The sequence below is a fragment of the Phacochoerus africanus genome, chromosome 8 (genome assembly GCF_016906955.1).
Source record: "Phacochoerus africanus isolate WHEZ1 chromosome 8, ROS_Pafr_v1, whole genome shotgun sequence".
NCBI lineage: Eukaryota > Metazoa > Chordata > Mammalia > Artiodactyla > Suidae > Phacochoerus > Phacochoerus africanus.
This window is the reverse complement of record NC_062551.1, coordinates 28636114-28659444: the sequence shown is the minus strand read 5'-3', so window position 1 is coordinate 28659444 and position 23331 is coordinate 28636114. Positions and strand designations below refer to the sequence as shown.

The following is a 23331-nucleotide window of genomic DNA, read 5'->3' as shown; positions in this document are numbered from 1 at the left end:
ATATAAGAACTTTAAAAGACAATCTGAGACCAAAATTGGATGCAAAAGCCATTAGCACACAGCGGGAGGACCTCAGCAATGTGAGCGCCTGGGCCATTTCCTCAAGGGGCCTCCCAGCAAGCAGAGAGAGTTGAAAATGATCTCAGGAAGCACACACGGGCTTTCAAAAGTCTGCTCCTTCCAGAGCTTCGAAATCAGGGAGCAGCCCTCAGAGATAAGCAGCGGATGGCGGAGCATTCTACTAACCGCGAAAGATTGGCTGGCAGTGCTTTTTTTCCCCCATCAAGGGTAAAGACTGAATTCTTTTTCTCAAGCACACAGTCCCGTGCACACAAGAGGTACGCAAAAAATAAACGTTAAATTAAATATGGATTCCTGCTTAAAACTGGCCGCAACACAAGTGGTGCCCAAACTGTTTGCTCAGTGCTCCGTGAAGAATACTCAGATTGTTTCACAAATACCTCCTTCCATTTATGACATGAGATGACCCAATGTGAAGCCACTGAGAAGAGCAGTAAGAGCAGGAGCCATCATCCTCCCTCCAACAGGCCGGACTCCCAGCCCAACGCGGGATGGGTTCCCCGCGGCCCCCAAAAGCTCTACTTGGCGCCCCACATCCTCGGTCTCGCCCCCCGGGGCCCTTCTCATTTTCAGAGTCTCTCCCACGCGGCACAGGTTCTTCCCCAGCTTCAGATTCACACTGGAGGGTCTCACGCGGTCCCTCACGGTCACAGTGTCGCACTCGGGGCCACTCTGACCGCGGTCTCTCTCACTCACGGTCTCTCTCAATCTCCCTCTCAGTCTCTCACAAATGGAGTCGCCCTCACACTCAGGGCCCCTCTCAGCCACACACACACACACACACACACACGGAGTCTCCCTCACACTAACGTCGGCACCCGCACACTCTGCGTCTCGCACACGCAGTCACCCCCGAGCCTCCCTCTCTCTCTCTCTCTCTCACACACACACACACACGTACACCGGCGCGCGCGCACACGGCGTCCTCCTCGCACGCTCAGTCCTCCACGGCTGGAGGGCCCCTCACGCTCAAGGTCCCGCTCACACGCACGGCGTCCCCCTCGGGCTCGCTCTCAAGCGCAGCGTCTCTCACGTGCCCGCGGCCGGCCCCGCGCCGGGTTCCCAGAACCGCATCCCGTACGCCGCAGCGGCGGCAGCGGCAGGGAGAATTCCGGCCTCAGAGGACGCGGCCTCGGCCCCGCTTCCCCTCCTCGGGCCCGGCTCGTGGCCCGTTACCTCGTGGCGGCCGGGCGCCTCCAGGATGCTCTGTCGCGCTGCCGCCGCCTCCGCAGCGACCACTCAAGCCCCGCCCCCGCCACGTCACCCGCAGCCGGATCGCGACAGCGCGCGCCGCGTCGGGACAGGGAGACCGGCTCCGCAAGGGGCCCGCGGGCGGCGGCGCTTCCGGGCCCGGGGGAAGCGGGGGATGGGGAGGTGAGCTGCGCCCAGGCGCCCGCTTGAGCGGCCCAACACCCCCGGCAGGCCTCGACCTGGGCCCAGCCGCCCTAGCCAACTGGACGGCCGTTTCCCGACCCCGCAATCTCTCAGGGTCTCCAAGGGACTCAAGACCCCGCAATCTCTCAGGGTCTCCAAGGGACTCAATACCCGAACGCTCCCGCCGGGACCTTTAAATGCCCCACACCGGTTCCTCTGTGGCCCTTGGCCTAGGACACCTGGGTGGGCCTCATACAGCTCACACAAGGAGCTCTAAAGGTCTCCATACCCAGTTCACAGCCAGCCCTCCACCTAGAGACACTAGGGAGACACAGACCGACAGAGGATTCGTCCTCCATGTCACAGCCCCCACCATGGTCCCCACAGACACATGGACACCGCTGGCCTTCTATAACCAACCCCGCGCCTGCCTGGAGCTCAGGCTTGAGGACATTTTTCAGTCCTCACCCTGCCTGACCCCTCCTGTCCTCCTCCTCTCCCTCTGGTTGCTCCTCCAGCTCCTTCTAGGGCTGCATTTCCTCTGGTAGCTCTAGGGCTCTTTCTAGGGCCTCCTGAACTCATGGCTGGCTGCACCCTATTCTTAGCTTCCTGTCCACACCTCAGCCCATGACTCTCCTGGGCCATGAAGTCATTTCCCCCAGACAACTGTTCACAACTGCACATCCTCTGGTTCCAGTCTGACTACACACAAAATCCTGCTCCCCAGCCTAGTGACCTGGCAAGGGATGGGCATCGCCCTGGAGCCTTCCTCCTCAGGCACCCCCAGGCCCTGCATCTCACTGTTTTCTTCTCTCCAGCTGTAGTAGCCTCCCAATCCCTGCTCTGCTCTCTCTAACCCATCCCCACAGGGTAGGAGGTACTTCTACAATTCAGAGCAGAATGACTATTTCCTCTGCTGAAAAACCCTTCCATCCTCTCCCTCTAGACCGGAGATGGTGACCGTTGAAGAGTCCTCATTGGTGCTGCTCTCCTGTGCTCTCTGCTTGGAATGAAATTGTGAATGAGAGTGCAGGCATACCTTGTATCTTACTGCTCTTCTCTTTATTGCAATTCACAGATACTGAATTTTTTGCAGGTAGAAGTTTTGTGGCAAGGCTGCATTGTCAGATGATAGCATTTTTTTGGCAATAAAGTTTTTTTTTTTCTTTTTCTGCCATACCGAGGTATATGGAAGTTCCTGGGCCAAGGAATGAATCCAAGCCACAAATGTGATTCACGCCACAGCTGTGGCAACACTGGATCCTTAACCCACTGCACCACAATGGGAACTCCACAATGAGGTATTTCTAAATTAAGGAATGAACTTTTTTTAAGACATAATGCTATTGCACACTTAATAGGCTATGGTGTAAACAACTTTTAGCTGCACCAGGAAACAAAAAAATTCATGTGACTTGTTTTACTGAGATATTTATTTTGTGGTGATCTAGAGCTGAACTCCAATATCTCTGAGGTATGTCTGCGTTTATATACTTGGAGTCCTTAGATTCTGCCCTTTTGCCCCCTGGTCTGGAAGAGGAAGGGCTCTGGACACTCATGTCTCTCAACAGCAGCCAGTTCACTTGTCCTTGTAACAGCAGCATATATGACCTAAAAGTTCCCAAAACCTCTGGCTTCACTGTCTTATACCATTACAGCAGCCTGCCAGCTGAAAGCCACCATGAACCAAGCACTGAATCAGATCTTCTCCAACACCATCAGTGTTCCTCAGATTACCCTGCAGGGTACATTTATTCATCCCCATTCTTCCTATGAGCAAACTGAGGTTTAGGGAGGTCAGGAGACTCCCCAGGCCACTTGGCTAGAGCTGGGAGAGCTCAGCCTTGAATTCCGATTTGCTGGCCCTGAAGCCTCTTCTACCTCCATGCTCTTTCTCTGCAGCTACAAGACAGAGGGTGGAAGTGGACTGAAATGGGTCAGGGGTGAGAGGGTGTCTGCAAGGCCAGTAGTATGAGTGGGTAGATGTCAGGGCAGAGCTGAGTCACCCTAGGCAGGACCTGGGTTGTTTTTTGTCTTTCTAGGGCCACACCCACGGTATTCGGAGGTTCCCAGGCTGGGGGTCGAATCGGAGCTGTAGACACTGGCCTACACCACAGCTACAGCAATGAGGGATCTGAGCCATGTCTGTGACCTACACCACAGCTCACGGAGACACCGGATCCTTAACCCACTGAGCAAGGCCTGGGATTGAACCCGCAACCTCATGGTTCCTAGTCGGATTTGTTTCCGCTGAGCCACAACGGGAACTCCAGGACCCGGGTTTCTTATGGTTATCCTTTTTTGAAGGCCACCAATGCAGCTGGACCTATGTATTTCTAGGCGTCCTAATCCTTTCTGGGCCATCCATTCTTCCAGGTTTGGCCAAAAACTGGGGCAGCGCGAGGGTTCAGAGCGCCCTCTAGTGGTGCAGGGTGTATTGACGCCTGAAGCCCAGACTGCCCAGGCTCCTGTGAAGGAGGCAGGATGGGGTCTGTGCCACAGAACTCAGGCCTAGACGCCATTTCTATGCATATTTCCCTGCCCCTATCCTGCTCCATTTGGTCCCCAGTCTCTCAGTCCTTGTCTTTGCCCATTTTGGTCTCTCTTCCTCCCTCAGTCTCACCATCCCCAAAGACGGACAGTGGGCAGCAAAGGAAATGAAGCAAAGTAGAAGGGGGGCATCCTAAAAAAACCTCTAAGATCAAAGGATGCTGAGACCTGCAAGTTGAAGGAGGCCAGAAGGCTGGGAATGGAAGTCCAGCAGGGCGACCTGCAGGGATTGTCCCTGGTCTCCAGCTCCGGAGGCATTTGAAGCCTATTGACCAGACAGGAGCAGGGGGAGGAAAAAGCTTCAGTCCAGCAGGAATGTTTCGGATCCTGGTTCTCAGTCCCAGGAGGGGAACTAGATGCCAGGAGAGGGGGCAGGAGGATGAAGCCCAAGGAGGTGCATAGGAGCCACACTTTGGTGCTGAGAACCCACCAAGGCCCCAGGAACGGTCAGGGTCTAGCCCCTGATTACTGGCTCTCCAGCCCCTCCACTCTTCCACTGTCTCCCTCCTCTCACACTCAGAGCAGAGGCTAGGCCAGGGCACTTTACAACATTCAGAATACTTTTATTGCCAGAACCGAGGTACAGCCTGCTCAAAGCCCCATGAGGGGTCTGCCACTCAGGAACAAAGGGAAAGACAGATGCTGGGTAGGAATGCAACAGAGAAAGTCCCACTCCGCAGAAACCTTGGAGGAGAACAGCACAGTCCAGCCTGACTGTGGCTGTTATCCATCTGAAGACCACTGCCACCAAGGCAGATCCAGATTCTCCATCCTATCACGGGGAGACCCACACAGCACCTCTAGAGTCAGAAGAAAACCCTCAGGGGACCCCCAGGCACCTGGCTCCCTCAGGGGCCCACTCAAGTTTCTGGGCTAGTCCCTGCTGACTAAATGCCACTAAGCTGCCAGGGGTGGGGACAGGTGCTGGGCAGGGTGGGCAAGATTCCTACCTCCTCTCAGGCCTGTGCCAGCCCACATCGGGGCTAGAGACCTTAGGGCAGGGTGGCAATGTGGTGGTGTGTTGGCAAGAAGGCAGCTCAGGGCATCTCTGATTGGCCTTGGCTGCTTCCTTGAATTCTCCTTCTTCATGAGTACCTAAAGGGCCATGGCAGCAGGCCCTGCTCTCATCTTTCAGCCACAGTCCCAGGGCAAAGGGAGCCAGCATCAATAACGTGGGCAACAGCCCAACCGAGGAGATTAGGGCTCCTGGAACACAGCCCCTAGAACCAGGGGGCCATCTGCTACCCAGTCCTGAGTGAAGCAGTTCTTAGAGGTAAGGGAGGTAGGAGTGAATGCCCCAGACCCTGGGAACCATGGAGAACACAACTCACCCCTGCCTGCAGGGGGAACTGGGCCCCCCTAGAAAGCCACTGTCAGGCTGTCTGGACAGCTAGGCCACCCACGGTAGCAGGCTGACTTGTGGCCAGTGTGTGAGAAGGTTCACCCTAGGGACCAGGAGCCCATCCTAGGGACCACAGTTCAGGAATATCCCTCACAGGAAGGCTAAGAAGCCAGGACCTGGTGGGCGAGTATGAAAAGGCCACAGGGGTAGGAGGGACACATGGCCCCAGAGCTGGGGATTGGGGCCAGGTGCCAGCCAATCCACCTGCATAGCCAGTCCTGAGGTCACAACTGTTCCACCACCAGCAGCATTCTTTCCATCAAGGGTCCCTCAAGTAAGTGCAGACTATGTCTTCCATCCTCACTCCCAGAGAGGAAGGATAAGAAACAGCATTTCCACATGGCAGGCTTTTCACAGCCCAAGATCCAGGGCTTTCGATGGTCAGTCAAACTGCTAAAATCATGGGCCAAGGTAGCCCTGGAAGCCAGAAGAAATAGCGGTGGCCAGGCCATCGCACAGCCCTGCCTGGCACAGGAGTCAGGGCCCGAGGAGCACGCGTTTCAGGTAGGCCAGGGTAGTGGCGTTGGCCAGCATCGCAATGTGCTCGCTGCCTGGCAGTGCCTGCAACGATACTTCTTGCTCCTGGCGGCCACGCCAGGCCTGGCACTGCAGGGCACTCTCCAAGTTCACCGTGCCATCACCATCACCAAAGCAGATCCTAGGGTCGTGGTCTGGGAAGTTCTCATAGTAGAAAGAGTCTGGCGTGGGGACGCCAGTGCCATAGAGGCAATGCAGCTGCACACCGGGCGGCACCATGGCGTCAACCAGCCCCTCCGTGTCCTGCCGCATGAGCCAGCCATCTTCGAAGCCAATGTCCTGGAAGAACCTGCGATAGTCCTGCAGCGTGTAGTTGGTCGTGGGCGTGTGCAAGAAGACCTTTTCAGGTGACCAGGAATAGTTGTAGGGCAGCAGCCAGCTGGTGGAGACGGCAGACCGCTGCTGCTCCCGGATCTTCAGGGGCCTGATGACCGGGATACGGTTGTTGTCTCCTGCCGGGAGGGGGTTCCAGTTGGTCTGTGCTCAGGAATGCAAGCCGGCTGCATGCTCACCAATGCCCCCACCCCGCCGCCACACCCCAGCATCGCTGCACTGTTAACGTCCTTACAACTCTCCTGTTTCCCTGTATTTTTGCTCTATTTGTTTCTTTCCTGTGGCATTTTGTCACCAGGGGCTTAGGCAATCCACACCCACAGGGTGACCTATGGTAAAAACCATACCCCCTCAGAGCACTTATCACCTGGCTTGTGGGCACTGACCTTGTCAAAGGTGAATCAGCAGGTTGGTAGCCCAGGGACACATTTCTCCTAATCTTTTATTACATTGAGCCATGTAAACATTTTTCTCTTCCTAGGTTAGACCTGCAGCCAGCCAGCCCTGGCCTCATCCCACTCACCTGCCTGGCACTGACCTGGAGAAGGGCAGGCTGCAGAATGAGTGAGGGTCTTCTCACACAGGAATGCCAACAACACAAGCACACCCACCAGCCAGTGAGACCTCAGAGGATGAGCTGGAGCCCTCTGCCTTGCGCAGGACCCATGGCCATCCATCACCCCACCTCTCGGACTGCAGACCTTCAGCTCTGCCTGTTGGGGCCTGGCTCTAGGACCCCCAAGGAAAGGGAAGTCCCTAGCTAGGGTTTCACGACTGCTACCCCTCCTGCACCACCTCCACTCCCAGACTGCTAGGGCCTGACAGCAGTTTCCCAGAATCTGAGACAAAGCTCCAAAGGGACTTGTGGAGAAGATCTGAAAGGGCTGGGCCTGGACACCACCACTATGACAAACTGTCTCAAGTCCTGGAGGTGCCCACATCTGTCCCTTCCGGTCCAGGCTGGGCAGAGTAAGCAGCTGTAATGAGTCCTCACTGTAACTGGATTCATTGTCCAGCCAGTCCAGGGTCACTGCTGGGAGAGACCCCGGGTCTGACCCAATCACAATGACCAGTCAACCAACAAGCATGTCAGGCTGTGCTGGCAATTTGAGGAAGGAAGCTCATCGGACGCTTGGCACAGCGCTGGCTCAGGGCTCTTAAAGAGAGAGGCCACAGGGCTCAGATCCAGTCTCAGCAGCGGGAGGAAGGCCCTATGGCTCTAGCTGACAGGTCCTTTTTTTTGTCTTTTTAGGGCCACACTTGAGGCATATGGAGGTTCCCAGGCTAGGGGTCGAATTGGAGCTATAGCCGCTGGCCTACACCACAGCCACAGCCATGCCAGATCCAAGCCGCGTCTGCAACCTACACCACAGCTCACGCCAACACCAGATCCTTAACCCTCTGAACGAGGCCAGGGATCGAACCCGGGTCCCTATGGATGCCAGCTGGGTTTGTTAACCACTTAGCCACAACGGCAACTCCTAGCTGACAGGTTCTAACACTTGTGAAAAGGCAGGTGGATTGGAGAGGAACGGGGAAGGAGGTGGCTGTCCTAACTGCCAAGCATGCAGGCCCCAACAAATCTGCGCCTGCTTGGGAGTTCCCGTCGTGGCACAGTGGTTAATGAATCCGACTAGGAACCATGAGGTTGCGGGTTTGATCCCTGCCCTTGCTCAGTGGGTTAACGATCCGGTGTTGCCGTGAGCTGTGGTGTAGGCTGCAGACGCGGCTCGGATCCTGCATTGCTGTGGCTCTGGCATAGGCTGGCAGCTACAGCTCCAATTCAACCCCTAGCCTGGGAACCTCCATATGCAGCGGGAGCGGCCCAAGAAATGACCAAAAAAAAAATCTGCGCCTGCTTCCTCCCCGCTGCCACAGAGGGAGGCCTAACTCATAAACAGGAAACTCAAGCTCAACTTTCCTTCTCTGGGGCAAAGGTGGGGATGAAGAAGTGAGGATGAGGTAAGAGAGGGAAAAGATTCCTTCAAAGAACCAAAGGTCAAACCAAGTTAGGTCGGCCAGGCCCAAGCAGAGTGTGTGTGGCCACGTACTCCACGTGACCAACAGTTATGCCACTCCTGCTCTAAGAAACTTCCACAGGTAACAAAGACCGTCAACTAGAGAGGCAAATCTACAAGTAGTATTAGATGCTCTTTTGGAAAGAGCTGTCTGGAAAAGAGTATCACACTGGAGAAGGAAGGGTGCTGACCCAAGAGAAGCGACAGGAGGGTGGCCCAGGGGGACATGGTAGTGCAAGAGTGTCCCACCCCAAATGCCAGCCCCTTGACGATGGGCCAGGCAGGATCTTACCTGAGGCCAGGACGCGCAGGGTCTTGGCCACGCCCCCCCAGGGCGGACCCAGTGCCACGAAGGCACGGATGTACTTGTCCTTCCAGGCCTGTGGCTGCCGCTGCAGAAAGTAGAGCGTGTACATGTTGCCCATACTGTGGGCAACCAGCACCACGGGGCCCCCATACAGCTGGTGCATCTCCTCGATCATCTCGCGGAGGGCCAGGAAGTAGGGCCCATTTTCATCTGCAGGCCAGAGCCAGGCAGGGGTCAGGCAGGCAGGGTCCTGGGACCTGAATCACTGACCGTGTCTCAGGCCAGACCCAGGACTGGGTGGGTGGGGGGAGTGCTAAAGTCCAAGTGGGAAGGGTCTGGGTCCACCTCGGTTTCCATGAAGGGAGGAAACAAAGACACTCCTTTCCCTTCCTCAGCCTCATTCTCTCTCCCCAGGGCTCAGAGGCCCAGAAATCCTGGGCTGAGGGTGAGGAAAGGACAGGATAGATTAACCAGGGGTGGCAGTTGTGATCATTAGGCTAGATGCCAGAGAACCAGGAGTTGGGTCTCTTGAAGGCCGAGGACCTGTGGTGGCTATGATGTCCTCATCCCCACCTCCTAAGACCTCAGGGAGGAAATGAGAGCAACTGCTTACTTGGGGCTCGGCGCCAATCGTAGGGGGCCCCTCGGACATCCTCGCCTCGTGTGTAGCCCCAGCCTACAAGGCTTTCCACCATGGTGTGAAAATAGGAACCTATAGACAGAAATGCATAGGATTAGAGAGATATAGCCACTGTTAGCCACTGACACACGCCTGCTTGGGGGACTGTGACATCTATTGCCAGGAGACCCCCCAGCAGTGCTATAGGGCTCTGGGCCCATCACCGGCTACCCCTTCGAACCAACAAGGTTCCTCCCACTCCAGGAGTCCACCAGAACCTCCATCCCCACTCCCTGGGAGGCAGGAGGAAGGGCTACATACCCACACTGCTTTTGCTGGGATCCAGGAACTCCAGCGAGAAGGTCTGCCCAAAGCCAGGGACACGCACATCTACACCATCGGGAAACTGGGTGGCGTGGGTTGTTCTGTTATAGACCAGCCTGTCAGGAAGGGATATTGAGCTGGTGACCCGGAGGTCATACTAAAGTTGGTGTGTCCCACTGAGGTATATGGAATGATGGGCCATCAGGGACCTGCTGTATAGCATGGAAAACTCTACTCAGTATTCTGTGATCATCTATGTGGGAAAAGATTCCGAGAAAGAAGGGATGTGTGGATATGTATGACTGAGTAACTTCACTGTACAGCAGAAATTATCATAACCTTGTAGATTACTATACTTCAATAAAACTTAAAAAAATAATAAAGTTGGTGTGTCCCAATAGCACCACTCCCTTCTTTTTTCTTTTTAGGGCTGCACCTGCAGCATATGGAAGTTCCCAGGCTAGGGGTCAAACTGGAGCTGCAGCTGCCAGCCTAGGCCACAAACACAGCAACACGCAATGTGAGCCATGTCTGGGACCCACACCACAGCTTGTGGCAAAGCTGGATCCTTAACCCACTGAGCGAGGCCAAGGATTGAACCCACAACCTCATGCATACCAGTCAGGTTCTTAACCCACTCAACCGCAATGGGAACGCTCTTTTTTTTATTGTCTTGAGCCATACTCCCTACCCTTCCCAACCTCATGTTTGGTCAGATGCACTTCTTGGTCAGACCAAGAAGTATTAAAGCTACTTTATAGAGCACAGATCAGAGTAACCACATTCAGATGCGGACCCTCACTGAGGCTCACTCCAAAGCCTGACCCCAGGATCACTTTTGGGCAATATCCCCTTCTCCTCAATGTCACCCACACCAGAACGCAGGTTTTAGATGTGAATGGGAGAGGGTCATGTCAGGCCTGGCTCTGCCATGAATATCCCACTTGGCCCCAAAAGGCAGGCAGCCTAATTCTGCAGGCTCCCATCACTCCATCTCTATGGATCCAGCTCCTGCCACCCACCATAACACAACACAGGGCAAAGGAGATGATGACTGCAACACACAACAGAAACAGGACATGAGCCTGTGGCTGGTGAGTGGGTGGGTGGGCAAGGCCTAGAGAAAATGATGGGGAAAGGGTGGTGGGATACAGGAGGAAAGCCTGGTGCCTGATACTAAGGAGGCAAATGTGCCCAAGAAAACTCAGGCTAGACCTGCAGCCTGGTGGTCCTGAGTCCCCACCCACCCTTAAAGATCAGCCACAGACTCAGCAGGTTAAGAATCCAACATAGTGTCGAGGATGCAGGTTCAATCCCTGGCCTCGCTTAGTGGATTAAGGATCCGACCTTGGAGCAAGCTGTGGCGTTGGAGACCCACTTTCTCCAGGGTAATCTGTAGATGACCCCAGTGGCCCACTCAGCAGAGTTCTAGAAAGCGAAAGCACTCCATGCTGGATGAAGGTCTAAACATGTCAGGGAACCAATGAAGGTAGACAAGCCCCTCTTGGTATCAGCCTGCACTTCCAATTGGCAGTACCTGAGACTATGTCTCTGCTACAAAAATAGAAATGCAGATCAACAGCCCAGAAATAACCCTGATGGCATACTGAGAAGGAAGGAGTCAACAAAACAGGTATCGTAAACAACAGGAAAGGCATGAGGCGGGAGAACCAACTAGAACAAACTAGTGTGTCTCCAGGGAAAAAAATCTTTGTGAGACTCCATTTGGCTCAAATATTTATGGAACACCAACTGTGTTTCTGGTCCTACAGCTATAAGATAAAAGAAAGAGTATCTGCCTTCAGGGGGCTCAGCCTGGGAAAGAACCTTAGCTTCGAGGCATGCAACTCTGGGTTGGAATTTTAGTTCTGCCACTTATTAGTTGAATGACTCAGTTTAGTTGGATGAGCAATTTTGTAACTTATTTCAGCTTCTAGATTTCCTCATTTGTAAAAAAGGTTTAAAAACAGCACTTGTTTCACAAGATTGTTGTACAACTTAATGAAAGAAAGTATTTAAAATGTACAGTGTCTGTATTCAATAATTCTCTTTTTTTTTTTTTTTCTAGGGCCGCACCCTTGGCATATGGAGGTTCCTAGGCTAGGGGTTGAATCAGAGCTGCAGCTGATGGCCTGCACCACAGCCACAGCAATGTAGGATCAGAGCCGCATTTGCGACCTACACCACAGCTCACAACAGTGCTGGATCCTTAACCCACTGAGCGAGGTCAGGGATCAAACCTGCGTCCTCATGGCTACTAGTCGGGTTCCTTAACGGCTGAGACACGATGGGAACTCCAGGAATAATTCTCTTTATGAGATTATCTTACTATGGAAGAAATAGCCAAGGTAACAATGTTTGGCAGGCAGGAATGCAGGTTAGATGAAATAGGCCTGTGGCCTGGGGGAAGGAGAGATTAACAGCTTCACAGAGAAACCAGTCCTGGGTTTGAAAGAGTAAATGGGAGGGAATTTATCGACAAAGGTATAGATGAGATTCAGGTGGAAAGAAGAGCAAGCACTAAGGAATCCCAGGAAGAAGCAGCTGGAGGGGAAGGTGTGGCCAAGTCAGGGGGCAAGAGAGGGGGTAGGGGCTGGAGCACAGAAACCACAAACAGGACCTAAGGCCCTGGAGAGGGCAGGGAGCAGAGCAGCAGGAAGGGGAAGGGTTCTGTCTGGGAGAGTGCAGAAGTGGTAACAAGTCTGAGGAAATGGGATGGGAGAAAGGTCAGTGACCTCGAGGTCTCCTGAGGTACAGATGAAGTAGAAATGAGCTCTGGAGGAGTTCCCACTGTGGCATAAAGGACTCGATCGCCCTGCCAGGCACAGTGGGTTAAGGAGTCAGAATTGCCACAGCTGCAGCTTAGGTGGCTCAGATCTGATCCCTGGCCCGGGAACTCCGTATGCCTTGGGGTGGCCAAAAAAGAAAAAAAGACATGGGCTCTGGACGCAGGGTCAGTGAGCAGCACCCCATCTGTGCCCCAGCCCCCACCTGATATTGTCAATCCAGCAGTCGATGATGACAGGCAGCAGCAGCTCTAGGTTCAGCCAGAGTGTGAAGTAGCTGATGGTCCTCTTGGAGCAGAGGTAGTGCACGACTGACGGCTTGTCCAGCTTTGCCTCCAGCTGGTTGCCCAAATCGCCGGGCACTGCAGGGGGACAGAGAGTTCTATGAGGCCCTGGGCCTGGCAGACTGGAGACCCAAAGGCCTTCTATCCACAGCTGCCCTCAGAGCAGGCAGTGCCGAGTATATTCCAACAGAAGAATCGGGAAATAGGACAGAGCACTGGGCCGCTCAACGAGCCAAAACTGAATCCAAAGAAGGCATTCTAGGACAGGCCGGTGTAGAAGGACAGTGAACAGAAATACATGAGAGAGGCTCAGACTGGCATCTGCTGGCCTACCCAGGTCCTCCAGGCCTTTGCTAAAGGCCAGAGCCCAGCTGCTAAACCCTGCTAAAGTTCTAGAGGGCAGATCATCTGGAGGGTCCTAGCATCTTGGCACACCAAGATGCTGTGCTGGAAAGGGCTATCCTGAAGCACCTACCATTCCAGCCACAGCCCAGTGCCAGTGGTGCGACCAGGCCACAAGGATGACTTCTCTCTACCTGAGGGGGCCTGTTCAGTATACACAGGGCGCTGGGGCTCTTGTGACACTCAAACCCAGCCCTCCCTATTGCTTCACTAACCCAACAGTCAAGCCCCTTCACAGACCATTTACTCCCAGTGACCTTCAGGCCTCACCTGTTCCCAAATGCCATGGTTTTGTTTTGTTTTGTTTTGTTTTTCCTTAACAGGGCCATACCTGTGGCATATGGAAGTTCTCAGCTAGGGGTTGAATCGGAACTGCAGCTGCCAGCCTACGTCACAGGTACAGCAACTCAGGATCCGAGCCATACCTGTAACCTATGTCACAGCTTGAAGCAACACCAGATCCTTACCCCACTGAGTGAGGCCAGGGATCGAACCTACATCATGGATGCTAGCCAGATTCTTTCTGCTGAGCAACAACGGGAACTCCCACACATGTAATGCTCTTGACACTTTTCAAACATATTCCAATTTAGGATCCATGATCACAAAGTGGACAACCAGTAGTACCTGGCTCTCCTGGGCATTCACTGGGCTCTGGCTGTGAACCCAATCCTGCAGAGGGCACACCCTTCCTGTGCACCACCCTACAGTGTCCTCAGAGCAACCATGGCAGGCAAGTGTGGCACCTGCCTTTACCTCCCTTCATGAGGTGGTGTAGAAGTAGGGAGTCCCCAGAATGATAGCCTCTGGATGACATGCCTATGGACCACGCAGGACAGTGTAAAGACCTCAGTCACTGTCTCCACCAGAGAGGAAATGCCTGAAAGAGGAAGTCACCTGATCTGCTTCATCTGGATACCCTTTGCCCTGGCCAGGCTGTGTGGCCTTTAAAAACACCAGTGGTCACTTCCAGAGCCTCTTTACACCAAAAACTAGAATAGGAGGCATCCATGTGCATTTAACCTCACATAACACTGAGAATATCCTTATTATGTCTACTTTATAGATAAGGCGACTGAGGGTGAGAGGTGGAAATGGCTTGCTACAGTCCCTTCCCCTTGCCCAGGGTCTTCTGTACCCCTTCTCTGGCTTCTGCTTCCTCTCCCTTCAATCTGGGTCCCACCCATAGAGACCAGTCACCCTTGGATGCCAATCCTCTGATGGTCAAGGTCAGGTCGGTCCCTGCTCTGTGCCCAGGAAGAGCTTGTCTGCTGCCCACAATGGGGTTTGCCAGGATTAATGCCAATAGCCTCATACTCTGACGAGTTAGGCAGGTTAGGATTCCAGTTACTCTGAGCCTCTAGGTGAGGCCTGAGGCTCTTCTGCTGCGACCCAGGATAACCCAGAACTGAACGAATTAATGAGGTAAAAAGGCCTAGGACCAGTCCAGTCAGAGACCACACACTTCCCAATGCCACACTGTTCATACTCAAAACTCCTTAGGTTCACATAAGGCTCCCTAAAGGCCCCCAGGATAAAGTCCGGATGACCCATCCAGTCACGAGGCCCGCACAATCCACCCCTGCCCCCACTCCATTCCAGGCAGCCAGGACTGCTTAGTTCCCTCCCTCCGATATGCAGTTCCCTCTGCCTGGAGCTCTCTCTGGGCCTCAGCCCCAGCTGCGTACTCCAGGAAGCCTTCCCCGACTGGGTTGGTGGATTCTCTGTGTTTGCCCATCACAGACCTCAGCTCTCAGGATCATCCTGCCAGCTTAGGGGAAGCAGGACCAAATCTGCCCAAACCCTCTGGTGAACTTGGCATACCCCTGGAGCATTTCTTGGCCCAGAGCTCCTGGTGGGCGTGCCTGGGACTGCATGCCAACCCCACCCTCTGTGATGTGCATCATCCTCATTAAAACACTACAGCAGAAAGAGCATTGGGGGGGGGGGTCATGCTGCAGCCGTTCAGTATGTAACATATACCTCAGCATGCCTCTGCCTTCTAGAGTCCTGGCTGGTCACGGCCTGAATGAGGTACCCAAAGCCCTCAAGACAGAGGCCTCATCCATGCCCACACCCACCAGTAGGAAACACTGAGCGGCCTGGGCCAGGACCAAGGAGAACACAGGCAGGGGAGGTTGCCTAACCCCAACATAGCGTAGTCCAAGAAGGTATGGCAGAAGTAAGGGTAGAGTATGACATCTGTTCACAGTCATTGTCTCAACTCCTACCTCTGTCTATGGCCACCCTCGGATACCCTTGAGCCTCTTCTCTCAGGCTCAGGGCCACACATTTGCTAAGTCAGGCGGAGCCCTCGTGGAAGGCTAGGAGAGCAATCCTTTCTCCAAAGGACTTCCTTTCAGTAATGCACTCTGCAACTTGTGGGGCTTGAAAGGCAAAGGGAGACCGCCTTCTAGCCAGGCCCAAGCCACCTCTTTTGCGGGGCCAAAGGGCCTCAGTCTTTCCAGGTGAAAAATGGGGATGTTTGGGGCTGACATGTTTGGGAGTAACGACTGAACTGACGCACAAATGCGCGGTAACCATCCCACTTATCCCTATATTCTACAGGGGAAGGTGACAAGAGTTTGACCACACCCGCGCCCAGCAAAGCGGGAAGCGGACGGACCGACCCAGGTGACAAGACAGTCATATCTTCCCCAATCCCATGCTTAGAGCAGATGCAGAACTGGAAGACAGCCTCGCCCGAGCTCCATCCAGCAGGACGCACGAACAAACGGACCCACGACTGGACGCGCGCCTTACCTAGCACCACCGGTGGGGGACGTCCGGCTGAGAGCGCCGGGTCTGTGAGCATCAGGAGGAACAGGAGGACACTCGGAAGCAGCGCGGCGCGGTAGGGGCAGAGACCCATAGCAGCGACTGCAGCTGCTGGTCTGAGGTGCGGATTCAGCTCTCGCGTCTCGTGCCTAGGCCCGGGCGGCGGCGACGCACTTAACCCCGCCGCTCACAGCCTTCACAGAGGCTGGGCCAATCAGGGCCCGCCTCCTGCAAATGGTCTGCCAATAGGGACTCGCTGCCTGGGCGTCCCTCCCAGTCAGAGCTCACCGCCCCGCCCCTGCTCATCCCGGGCCAACTCCCTTAACCGCGCTGCACGCCGAGTGCATCGATCGGCTGAGGCTCAGCCCGGTTTCCACTCATATTCCCAGCTGGTCGGACCCAGCTCGCCGCTGGACACCCCAAAGTCCACGCTGCGCAGCCCTCACCCCCGATTCCTGGCGCCTCCCTTACCAGGGATCTAGAATGAGCCGGGCCGAGCGGGAATTCAGGGTCCAATGCTCGCTGCTGCTGAGTGACCCGGATCAAATAAGAGGAAAAAGGGGATAAGTCATTCCCCGGCAACTAGTTCTGGAACTTGGGACCAGGAGCTGACCAGCAACCTTATGCATCTCCCAGGCTGGTTCTTTGCACTCTGCCCCAAGGGCATCTGGGTTCAGGCAATATTAGCCTGGTAAGCTTTTCTCTTTCCAGTGAGAATTCAGTTCGCCTGTTTCGGGGTTTCATAAACACCACTTCGCCTTGACCAAGCAGTTCGCTGGCTGGGTTAAGTAAGAGTGAGCTTGAGCCTCACCCAGTGCCATGGCCATCTGCAAGTTTCTACGAAAAGCAGGAGGGGTTGTGTTGGGATCTCATGCCCCAGGCCACTCCCACCCCATGCAAACTGTCATTCCAGAGAGGACACAGACTCTGCACATGGAATTGGGGGTGAATAGAGTGGGCAAAAGACTTAACAGCCAGTAATACTCCAGTACCATACTTCATTCTGGAATAGAGAGACCAGCGTGTTTGGATCCTTCACATACCCTCTCTGGAGGGCCAGTAAACACCCTGGTTATGCCTGGCTGGTCCCAAGACTTCTGTCCTGCCCCTTCCTCCCTCCCTCCCTCCCTTCTTTTTTCCTCTTTATTAGTGGCCGACGCTTTCCAGCCTCTCTGGAGTGACAGTCAATGAACATACTCACTGTCTTGGCCTGCCTCTCTTGTGTTCTTTTAGTCAAGCACATTGGTAATTGGGGTACCCTCCTCTCCTAAGGTCCAGCTATCTCCCACCTCAGACCCTGGCCCAGGGGATCCACCTTCTAAAACCACTGCCTCCTTCACCTTCAACCCAGGCCCCAGCAGAGGGCCAGTGTGAGAGAACCTAGAGGCCCTCCTGCCAGGGCAAGTGTTAAGTGGGGGTAGGGTAAGGATCAGGATAATCTAGGCTGCCTTGGACTACAGCCACAGTCTGAATGTCTTCTCAGCCTAGCAGCCTCAGGTGACCACAGGCACCTTGAAGGGTGGCCCTGTCCTTGGGAGTGGTTCCCTGGTGCCCACTCCCATAGTTCCTGCAGATGATAGGATTATGGCCATGGAGGGAGGGGGTGCCAAAGCCTGGTCAGCAATAACCTGTGCTGGCACTGTGGAGAGGGGGCAGCAGGTAAAGGTCTCCCCTTTTGACTATGACCCCACCATCTACATGATTATTCTGGCTACAGACCTGGGGTCATCCTGGACTCTAGATACCTCCTTGACTCTCAGACCAACTAGGTGGTCCCAAGTTTTGCCAACTCTACCCTCCCCAAACCAAACTACCCTCATCCATATAGTATCTTCCTTTTTTTTTTTTTTTTTGTCTTTTGTCTTTTCAGGGCTGCACCTAAGGCATATGGAAGTTCCCAGGCTAGGGGTTGAATGGGAGCTATAACTGCCAGCCTACAGCTCACAGCAACACCGGATCCTTAACCCACTGAGCAAGGCCAGGGATCGAACCCACAATCTCATGGTTCCTCGTTGGATTTGTTTCCACTGCGCCACGATGGGAACTCCAGTGTCTTCCTTATTGATGTCCCAATCTATGCCCTTATTCCTGTGGCACTAAAAATTAAATCAGGGAGTTCCTGTCGTGGCTCAGTAGAAACAAATCTGACTAGCATCCATGAGGATGCAGGTTCAATCCCTGGCCTTGCTCAGCAGGTTAAGGATCTGGAATTGCCTGAGCTGTGGTATAGGTTGCAGACACGGCTTGGATTTGGCATTGCTGTGGCTGTGGCTTAGGCCAGCAGCTACAACTCCAATTTGACCCCTAGCCTGGGAACCTCCATATGCCGTGAGTGCAGGCCTAAAAGGAAGCAAAAAAAAAAAAAATCAGGTCCCATCACTGTCCACCTAACCCACTCACAACCCTCCCATTGCATGCATCATATGCATCTCACAGTGAGTGAGGGCCATGTAAGGTATTCTGGCCATTTCCCCCAACTTCTACTCTCCCTCTTCCCAGCTTTCTCATCTCCAGCCTCAATGCCTCCCTTGCTGCCTAGAACGGGACAACTTCAGGACTTCTGTAGTTGTTGCACTGAGACCACTCTGAAGACCCCAATTGTGGGGACTCAACTGAGCTCTGCAATTAGGTCTCAGCTCAGACATGACCACTGTCTTTGAAGCAGCTCCTGCCTAGCTCCCATTAAAATATAGCCGTTGGAAGAGCCAGCCCCTCCTCGGTCCTATGAACTGTCACCTCCTCAGTTACGAGTTACCACCAGCATAGTTCCTGGCACACAGTGGATGCTTAACAGTTGAATGAATGAGTGATGAACCTCTTCCTTATAACGCTCCCTCTTTCCAGGATAGGGTCCTGGCGCCTGTCAGAGACCTAGAGAAGAAAATAAGGGACTGCGAGGGCCGCAGGGTTGGATGTGAGCTCTGGGAAAGACTGGGAAAAAGACAAAGTGTTACGGTGGAGTAGAACATTCTGGGTAAAGGCTAGAAGAGGGAGTAAATCATGAGACTGAGGAGCCAGGCCTGATGAGGTGTCTTCTTCAGGTGAGAATCTGTCCCTCCTGTGTAACCCGATACCCCCCCCCCCTTTTCCCTTTTTGCTTTTTGAGGGCTGCACCCACAGCACATGGAAGTTCCTAGGCTAGGGGTTGAATCGGAGCTACAGCGGCCGGCCTACATCAATGCAGGATCCAAGCCGAGTCTGTGACCCACACCACAGCTCATGGCAACGCTGAAACCTCGACCCACTGAGTGAGGCCAGAGATTGAACCCACAACCTCATGGTTACTAGCTGGATTCATTTCCACTGCACCACAACGGGAACTCTTGTAACCTGGCCCTTTGCATCCCCTCTCCCTCGATAAAGCTCTAAGTTCCCCTGCCTGGACCAGGTGTGTGGCTGGGCTTGTGGGAACCCAATCAAGACTAGGGCCTCTGAGCTGGTTTGGTAGCCAGAGCTGAGCCTGTTTGGAGGCTAAATGAATCTTCTTAAAGCTCACAGCTCGGCAGGCTTCTATTCCTCTGCTGCCCGGCTCCCTGGAGTCCTGAGAAGCCAAACACTGACCCAATCATGACAGAATCCTGGGGTAAGGGGCCCAGAACAATGCTTCTAACCTGGCCTAGGCATCAAGGAAGGCTGCCTGGAGGACGAATTACTAGAGCTGCGTCTTGAAGGATAGATAGGAATTTGCCAGGAAAATAAAAGGATGAGTAATTAGATGGGTGCTCCATGCAGGGAGCTTAGCATGTGCAGCAGTCTGGAGACCTGAAAGATCACAGCAGTGTATCTGGAGTACGCAGGGAGTGAAAATGGTGCAGGGCCCTGAAATCTAAGCTTAAAAGCTTGGCCTTTGTACAGAGAGCTAGGAGCCTCGAGAGAAGACCCTCAAGTGGGAGGTTAGTGTCCTTGGGGTGGGGCGGTGCCAAGGGCTTCCCCTTTCACCCAAAGACCTGGGGCATCCCTCCAGGGTCAAGCCCTCTAGTGCCAGCTCCTCCTTGACCAGCAACACCTGGTTCCGACTACAGAGTCAGCGCGCCCTCTGGTGGGTACTCAGCGGCTATTTCGAGGCAAAAGCAAGGGAGATGGGAACCCCAATGCAGTTGCTCCCGTGGGGGCCTGGCAGGTAAGGAAGGGTTGCGGCTGCCCCCACTGGTGACTTCTGGCCGCTGAGGGTGGGGATGGGCCTGGGCCGACAAGTGTGGATCGCTGCAATGGATCCCAAGCAAGCACCCAGCGGCGAATCCTCTTCCACAGAGAAATATCTCCCAGGAGGGAGAAATATTTTACACCACTCTTACAGGCCTTGGAGGTCTGAGAGAATAGCCACACTCCCCAGGTGAGGAACCTCACCCTGTATCTGCCTGGACCTTCAGGTACCTGCAGTTACAATGCCTGCTGTCTTAGTGGCGGGCCTCCAAGGGATTTTGCTAGCTTTTGGGCAAGCTGGCGGGACCACGTTCCTTTTTCCCAAAATACCCAGAGTACTGTTTTGGAAAGGAATCTGGCTGTGTTGTTGGAGCCATGGTGACGCCTGTTGCATAGTCTCTCCTATTCCTTCATTTGGTATCCATGAACACTAGCTAGTAGCAGGGTGGGGATAGGGGACATTTATCAGCGAAATACAGAAATCTGAAACTGCAATGGGGACCCCTGCTACAGAGGGAGATAGCCTTGAGAGGAGAAAATTTGGAGGAGGAGCAGTGATTAACTAGGGCAAGGGCGAGTTGGGAGGGGAGGAAAAGGCACAAATGAGAGTCTAGTGCAAAGGTCCTGTGGCCCCAGGGAAGTTTACTATTGATGGAATATTGGAAGTGCACTTAGTCAACCATTCTGGCCACACCCGAGGCAAGAGGAATTTTCCTGGCCAGGGATCCAACCAGTGCCACTGCAGTGACAACAATACTTAACTTGCTGAGCCCCAGGGGAACTCCCATCATTCATTTGTGAGCTACTACTGTGTGCCAGGCAGGCCCAGTGATTCCTCTGGGGATGAGCTTTTCTCTAGGATCTGATATCCTTGCGAATGGGTGGGTGGTGGGGTAGGGAGGCAATAAGTGATTTACTGTAGTAGCAGAAAGAAGATGTGAGAGCCAGTAGGGGAACAGGAGTGTGGGTTGCTTTGTAATAATGGCGTGATCTAGGAGGACCCATTTGAAGATTAGGTAAGGGAGCACAGCAACACAGGGGCCTAATTTTTTTTTTTTTTTTGCCTTTTTAGGCCTGCACCTGCAGCATATGGAGGTTCCCAGGCTAAGGGGCAATTCGGAGCTGTAGCTGCCAGCCTATGCCACAGCCACGGCAACGCAGGTTCAAAGCTGCCTCTGCAACCTACATCACAGTTCACCACAACACCGGATCCTTAACCTGCTAAGCAGGCCAGGGGTCGAACTTGCAACCTCATGGTTCCTAGTCTGATTCCCACTCCGCCACGACAGGAATTCCCTAATGTTATTTTAATGAATTTGAATTTCGTTTTTCAAAGAGTCCAAACATGGGTTATGGTTATTGCCATGTGGGTGGGGGTGGTCAGACAGTTGTACGGGGGGTTTGTGGGAGCCGCCCCACACTTGGGTTCACTACCCCGCAGGGACCTGTACATGCATGTATGCATCTCCAATGGAAATGCGTTCAGGACTGTCCGAAGTGCCAAGAGGTCACCTCAAGGGGGAGGCTTCCTCATTGAGACCCGCGCTGAAGGAAGAATAGCCTAACGCGAAGGTCTAGAGGTTGAATGGATAGGGGGCGCCAGAAAGGGCGAAACTGAGATCAGGTAGCACCTGGATGGCCCAGCAAGGGCGCCAGGGCTCTGTCCTCTAGGAGGAGAACCCAGACTGGAGCCTAACCTGGGGCGATGTACGCCAGGGAAGTTTTAGGAAAGGCTGGGGTGCTTTTGGGGTGGAATTAGCTGCAAGGGCAGAGCCTGAAGGAAGGCCGACTCAGCCGGGCACACGTGCGCTCCAGGATTGGGTGGAGGGAACTTACCTCGCTGTTGCGCCCGGACCACAGAACAAATATTTGACATTCCAGGTTTATCTAGAGGAGGGCGGAGCCCGAAGAGCGACAAGTCCTCCTCCCTCCGGTCCTGATTGGCTTAGCGCTTCGCGGGGGTGGGGTTAAGTGTGCAGGCGCCGGGTAGCAGTCTCTCGTAGGGCAGTAGAGCGCAGACACTCGCGTACATCCCAGGGGGAAGTGCTTGTTGCCCAAAGCCGCTGGAAGACCCGTCTACTTCCCTCTCCCTCCTGGCCGCCGTGTCCCAGCGCGAGTCATTACCCTCCCAGACGCCTCAGTCTCTTATCCGTCAAATGGGGGCGCGATGCAGTGTGAATTAGTGGACAAAGCCTCGTAGGCGCCCCCTCTACGCTGGGCTCCTTCGCTCTCTCAGTTGTCCGAAGGTCTGGACGCAGCGCCCAGTTTCTCCGAAAGAGTGAGGTGTGGCTCTCGCCCCAGCTTCGGCTGGGGCTTGGCAACCCTCCCTATGTGTCTGCTTCTGCTGGGCTGGAGTCCCTCCTACCCGATGGATTCATCTTCAGTTTCTGAGTCGCATAAATGGGAGAATCGGGGGAAGTCCGGAGCGGCCTGGAGACTCAACCATAAAGGAGCCTCAGCAAGCCTGACTGGGCGAAAGGGTGCTGGGAGCCCTCCACAGGAACTGTCCGGAGGAGAGAAGAGATGGAGGATCTGCAGCCCCTTTGGGCACAATGCGCTTTTGCCGCTGCCCCCCCCTCCCCCCCGCCCCAGCACGCTCATATCTCCAGGCAACAGGCCTGTGGTCAAGGGGGAAGGCGGCAGGTCGCAGTCCTCACCTGGGGTAGGAGTGAGGCTTCTGGTCGGGAGCTTCTGGTTCAGTGCCGTCTGGGGTGCCGCTCTTGGGAGCTGGGGCCGAGGTGGTGGGAACGCGCTTCTTTCTTCCCCAGCACCGAGGCCTGCTCACCTCCAACCATGCTTTGGCACCGTGGGCCCTTCCTGAAGCCAGGCTAAGGCCCAGCCTTTGCACCTGTAGGGACAAGCCCTGACTACTGATCCCAAGGGTTCCTTGGTGCTCTCTGACATCCTTCCCTCCCCCTCAATCGACCTATGGTGATACCCCTACAAGCCTTTGGGTGATGCCCGGTAATTTTCACCACTCCTTGTGACCATGGGTGACTTCTATTACCCGTCCAGACCAGCCGTCATGACTCCCTCAACCTCTACGCTGCCTCCTGGTGATTTTCACTAGTTCTAACGGACTGAAGAAGGTCCTTGGTTTTGCACTTCCCTTGGCGAAGGCCTCCTGGTGGAGGAGTGAGGAGGAAGCCTCGTGGGGGCGGAGTGTGGAGTCGCCCCGTTAGTCAGGCAGGTTCTGCTAAGGGGAGTGGGAGTCCGGGTTCTGAGCATTAGCCCAGGCCAGGCCTGTGAGCGCGCGCGTCCAGGGCTAGGTTCTAGTGGCCCTCCCCCACGGTTCCGGGGGCCGCCCTCGGGTCACGTGGCCCGCAGGGCCGACAGGTATCTCGCCCAGAGAGGGCGGGGGCCGGTAGCCGCCCCGCCCCACCGGGCGCTGCG

The 23331-nt window shown here is 54.6% G+C and overlaps 2 protein-coding genes across 6 annotated transcripts in view; both read right to left on the bottom strand.

The window, feature by feature from the left end:
- SLC7A6 (solute carrier family 7 member 6) overlaps positions 1 to 1390 on the bottom strand; it is a 38230-nt gene extending 36840 nt beyond the window's left edge. The window contains exon 1 of one of the 3 annotated variants that reach the window (XM_047789495.1): positions 1258 to 1390. The gene's annotated coding sequence lies outside the window, so the exon portion shown is untranslated. The other 2 variants (XM_047789494.1, XM_047789497.1) reach the window with 2 other exon arrangements.
- Positions 1391 to 4544: 3154 nt separating this feature from the next.
- PLA2G15 (phospholipase A2 group XV) lies at positions 4545 to 23330 on the bottom strand. 3 transcript variants are annotated; one of them, XM_047791572.1, is made up of 6 exons: positions 21775 to 23330; positions 12537 to 12693; positions 9543 to 9661; positions 9216 to 9314; positions 8588 to 8812; positions 4545 to 6396 (listed from the first exon to the last, which is right to left on the bottom strand). In XM_047791572.1, the coding sequence occupies exons 1-6, from the start codon at positions 21812 to 21814 to the stop codon at positions 5885 to 5887; spliced, it is 1152 nt and encodes a 383-aa protein (XP_047647528.1). In that variant the 5' UTR covers positions 21815 to 23330; the 3' UTR covers positions 4545 to 5884. The 3 variants fall into 3 exon arrangements, with proteins under 3 accessions (XP_047647528.1, XP_047647527.1, XP_047647529.1); XM_047791571.1 differs by lacking the exon at positions 21775 to 23330 and adding an exon at positions 15781 to 16003; XM_047791573.1 differs by lacking the exon at positions 21775 to 23330 and adding an exon at positions 15781 to 16003 and having other exon boundaries at positions 8588 to 8687.
- Position 23331: the final 1 nt, after the last annotated feature.

What these genes read in the sequence shown, in the direction of transcription:
- PLA2G15 (XM_047791571.1), bottom strand. Translation starts at nt 15,889, where the DNA reads ATGGGTCTCTGCCCCTACCGCGCCGCGCTGCTTCCGAGTGTCCTCCTG. An exon ending in TCCCCCACCGGTGGTGCTAG is followed by an intron (nt 12,694 to 15,780) that starts GTAAGGCGCGCG and finishes GTCCCCCTGCAG; the next exon opens with TGCCCGGCGATTTGGGCAAC. An exon ending in TCCCAGCAAAAGCAGTGTGG is followed by an intron (nt 9,315 to 9,542) that starts GTATGTAGCCCT and finishes TTCTGTCTATAG; the next exon opens with GTTCCTATTTTCACACCATG.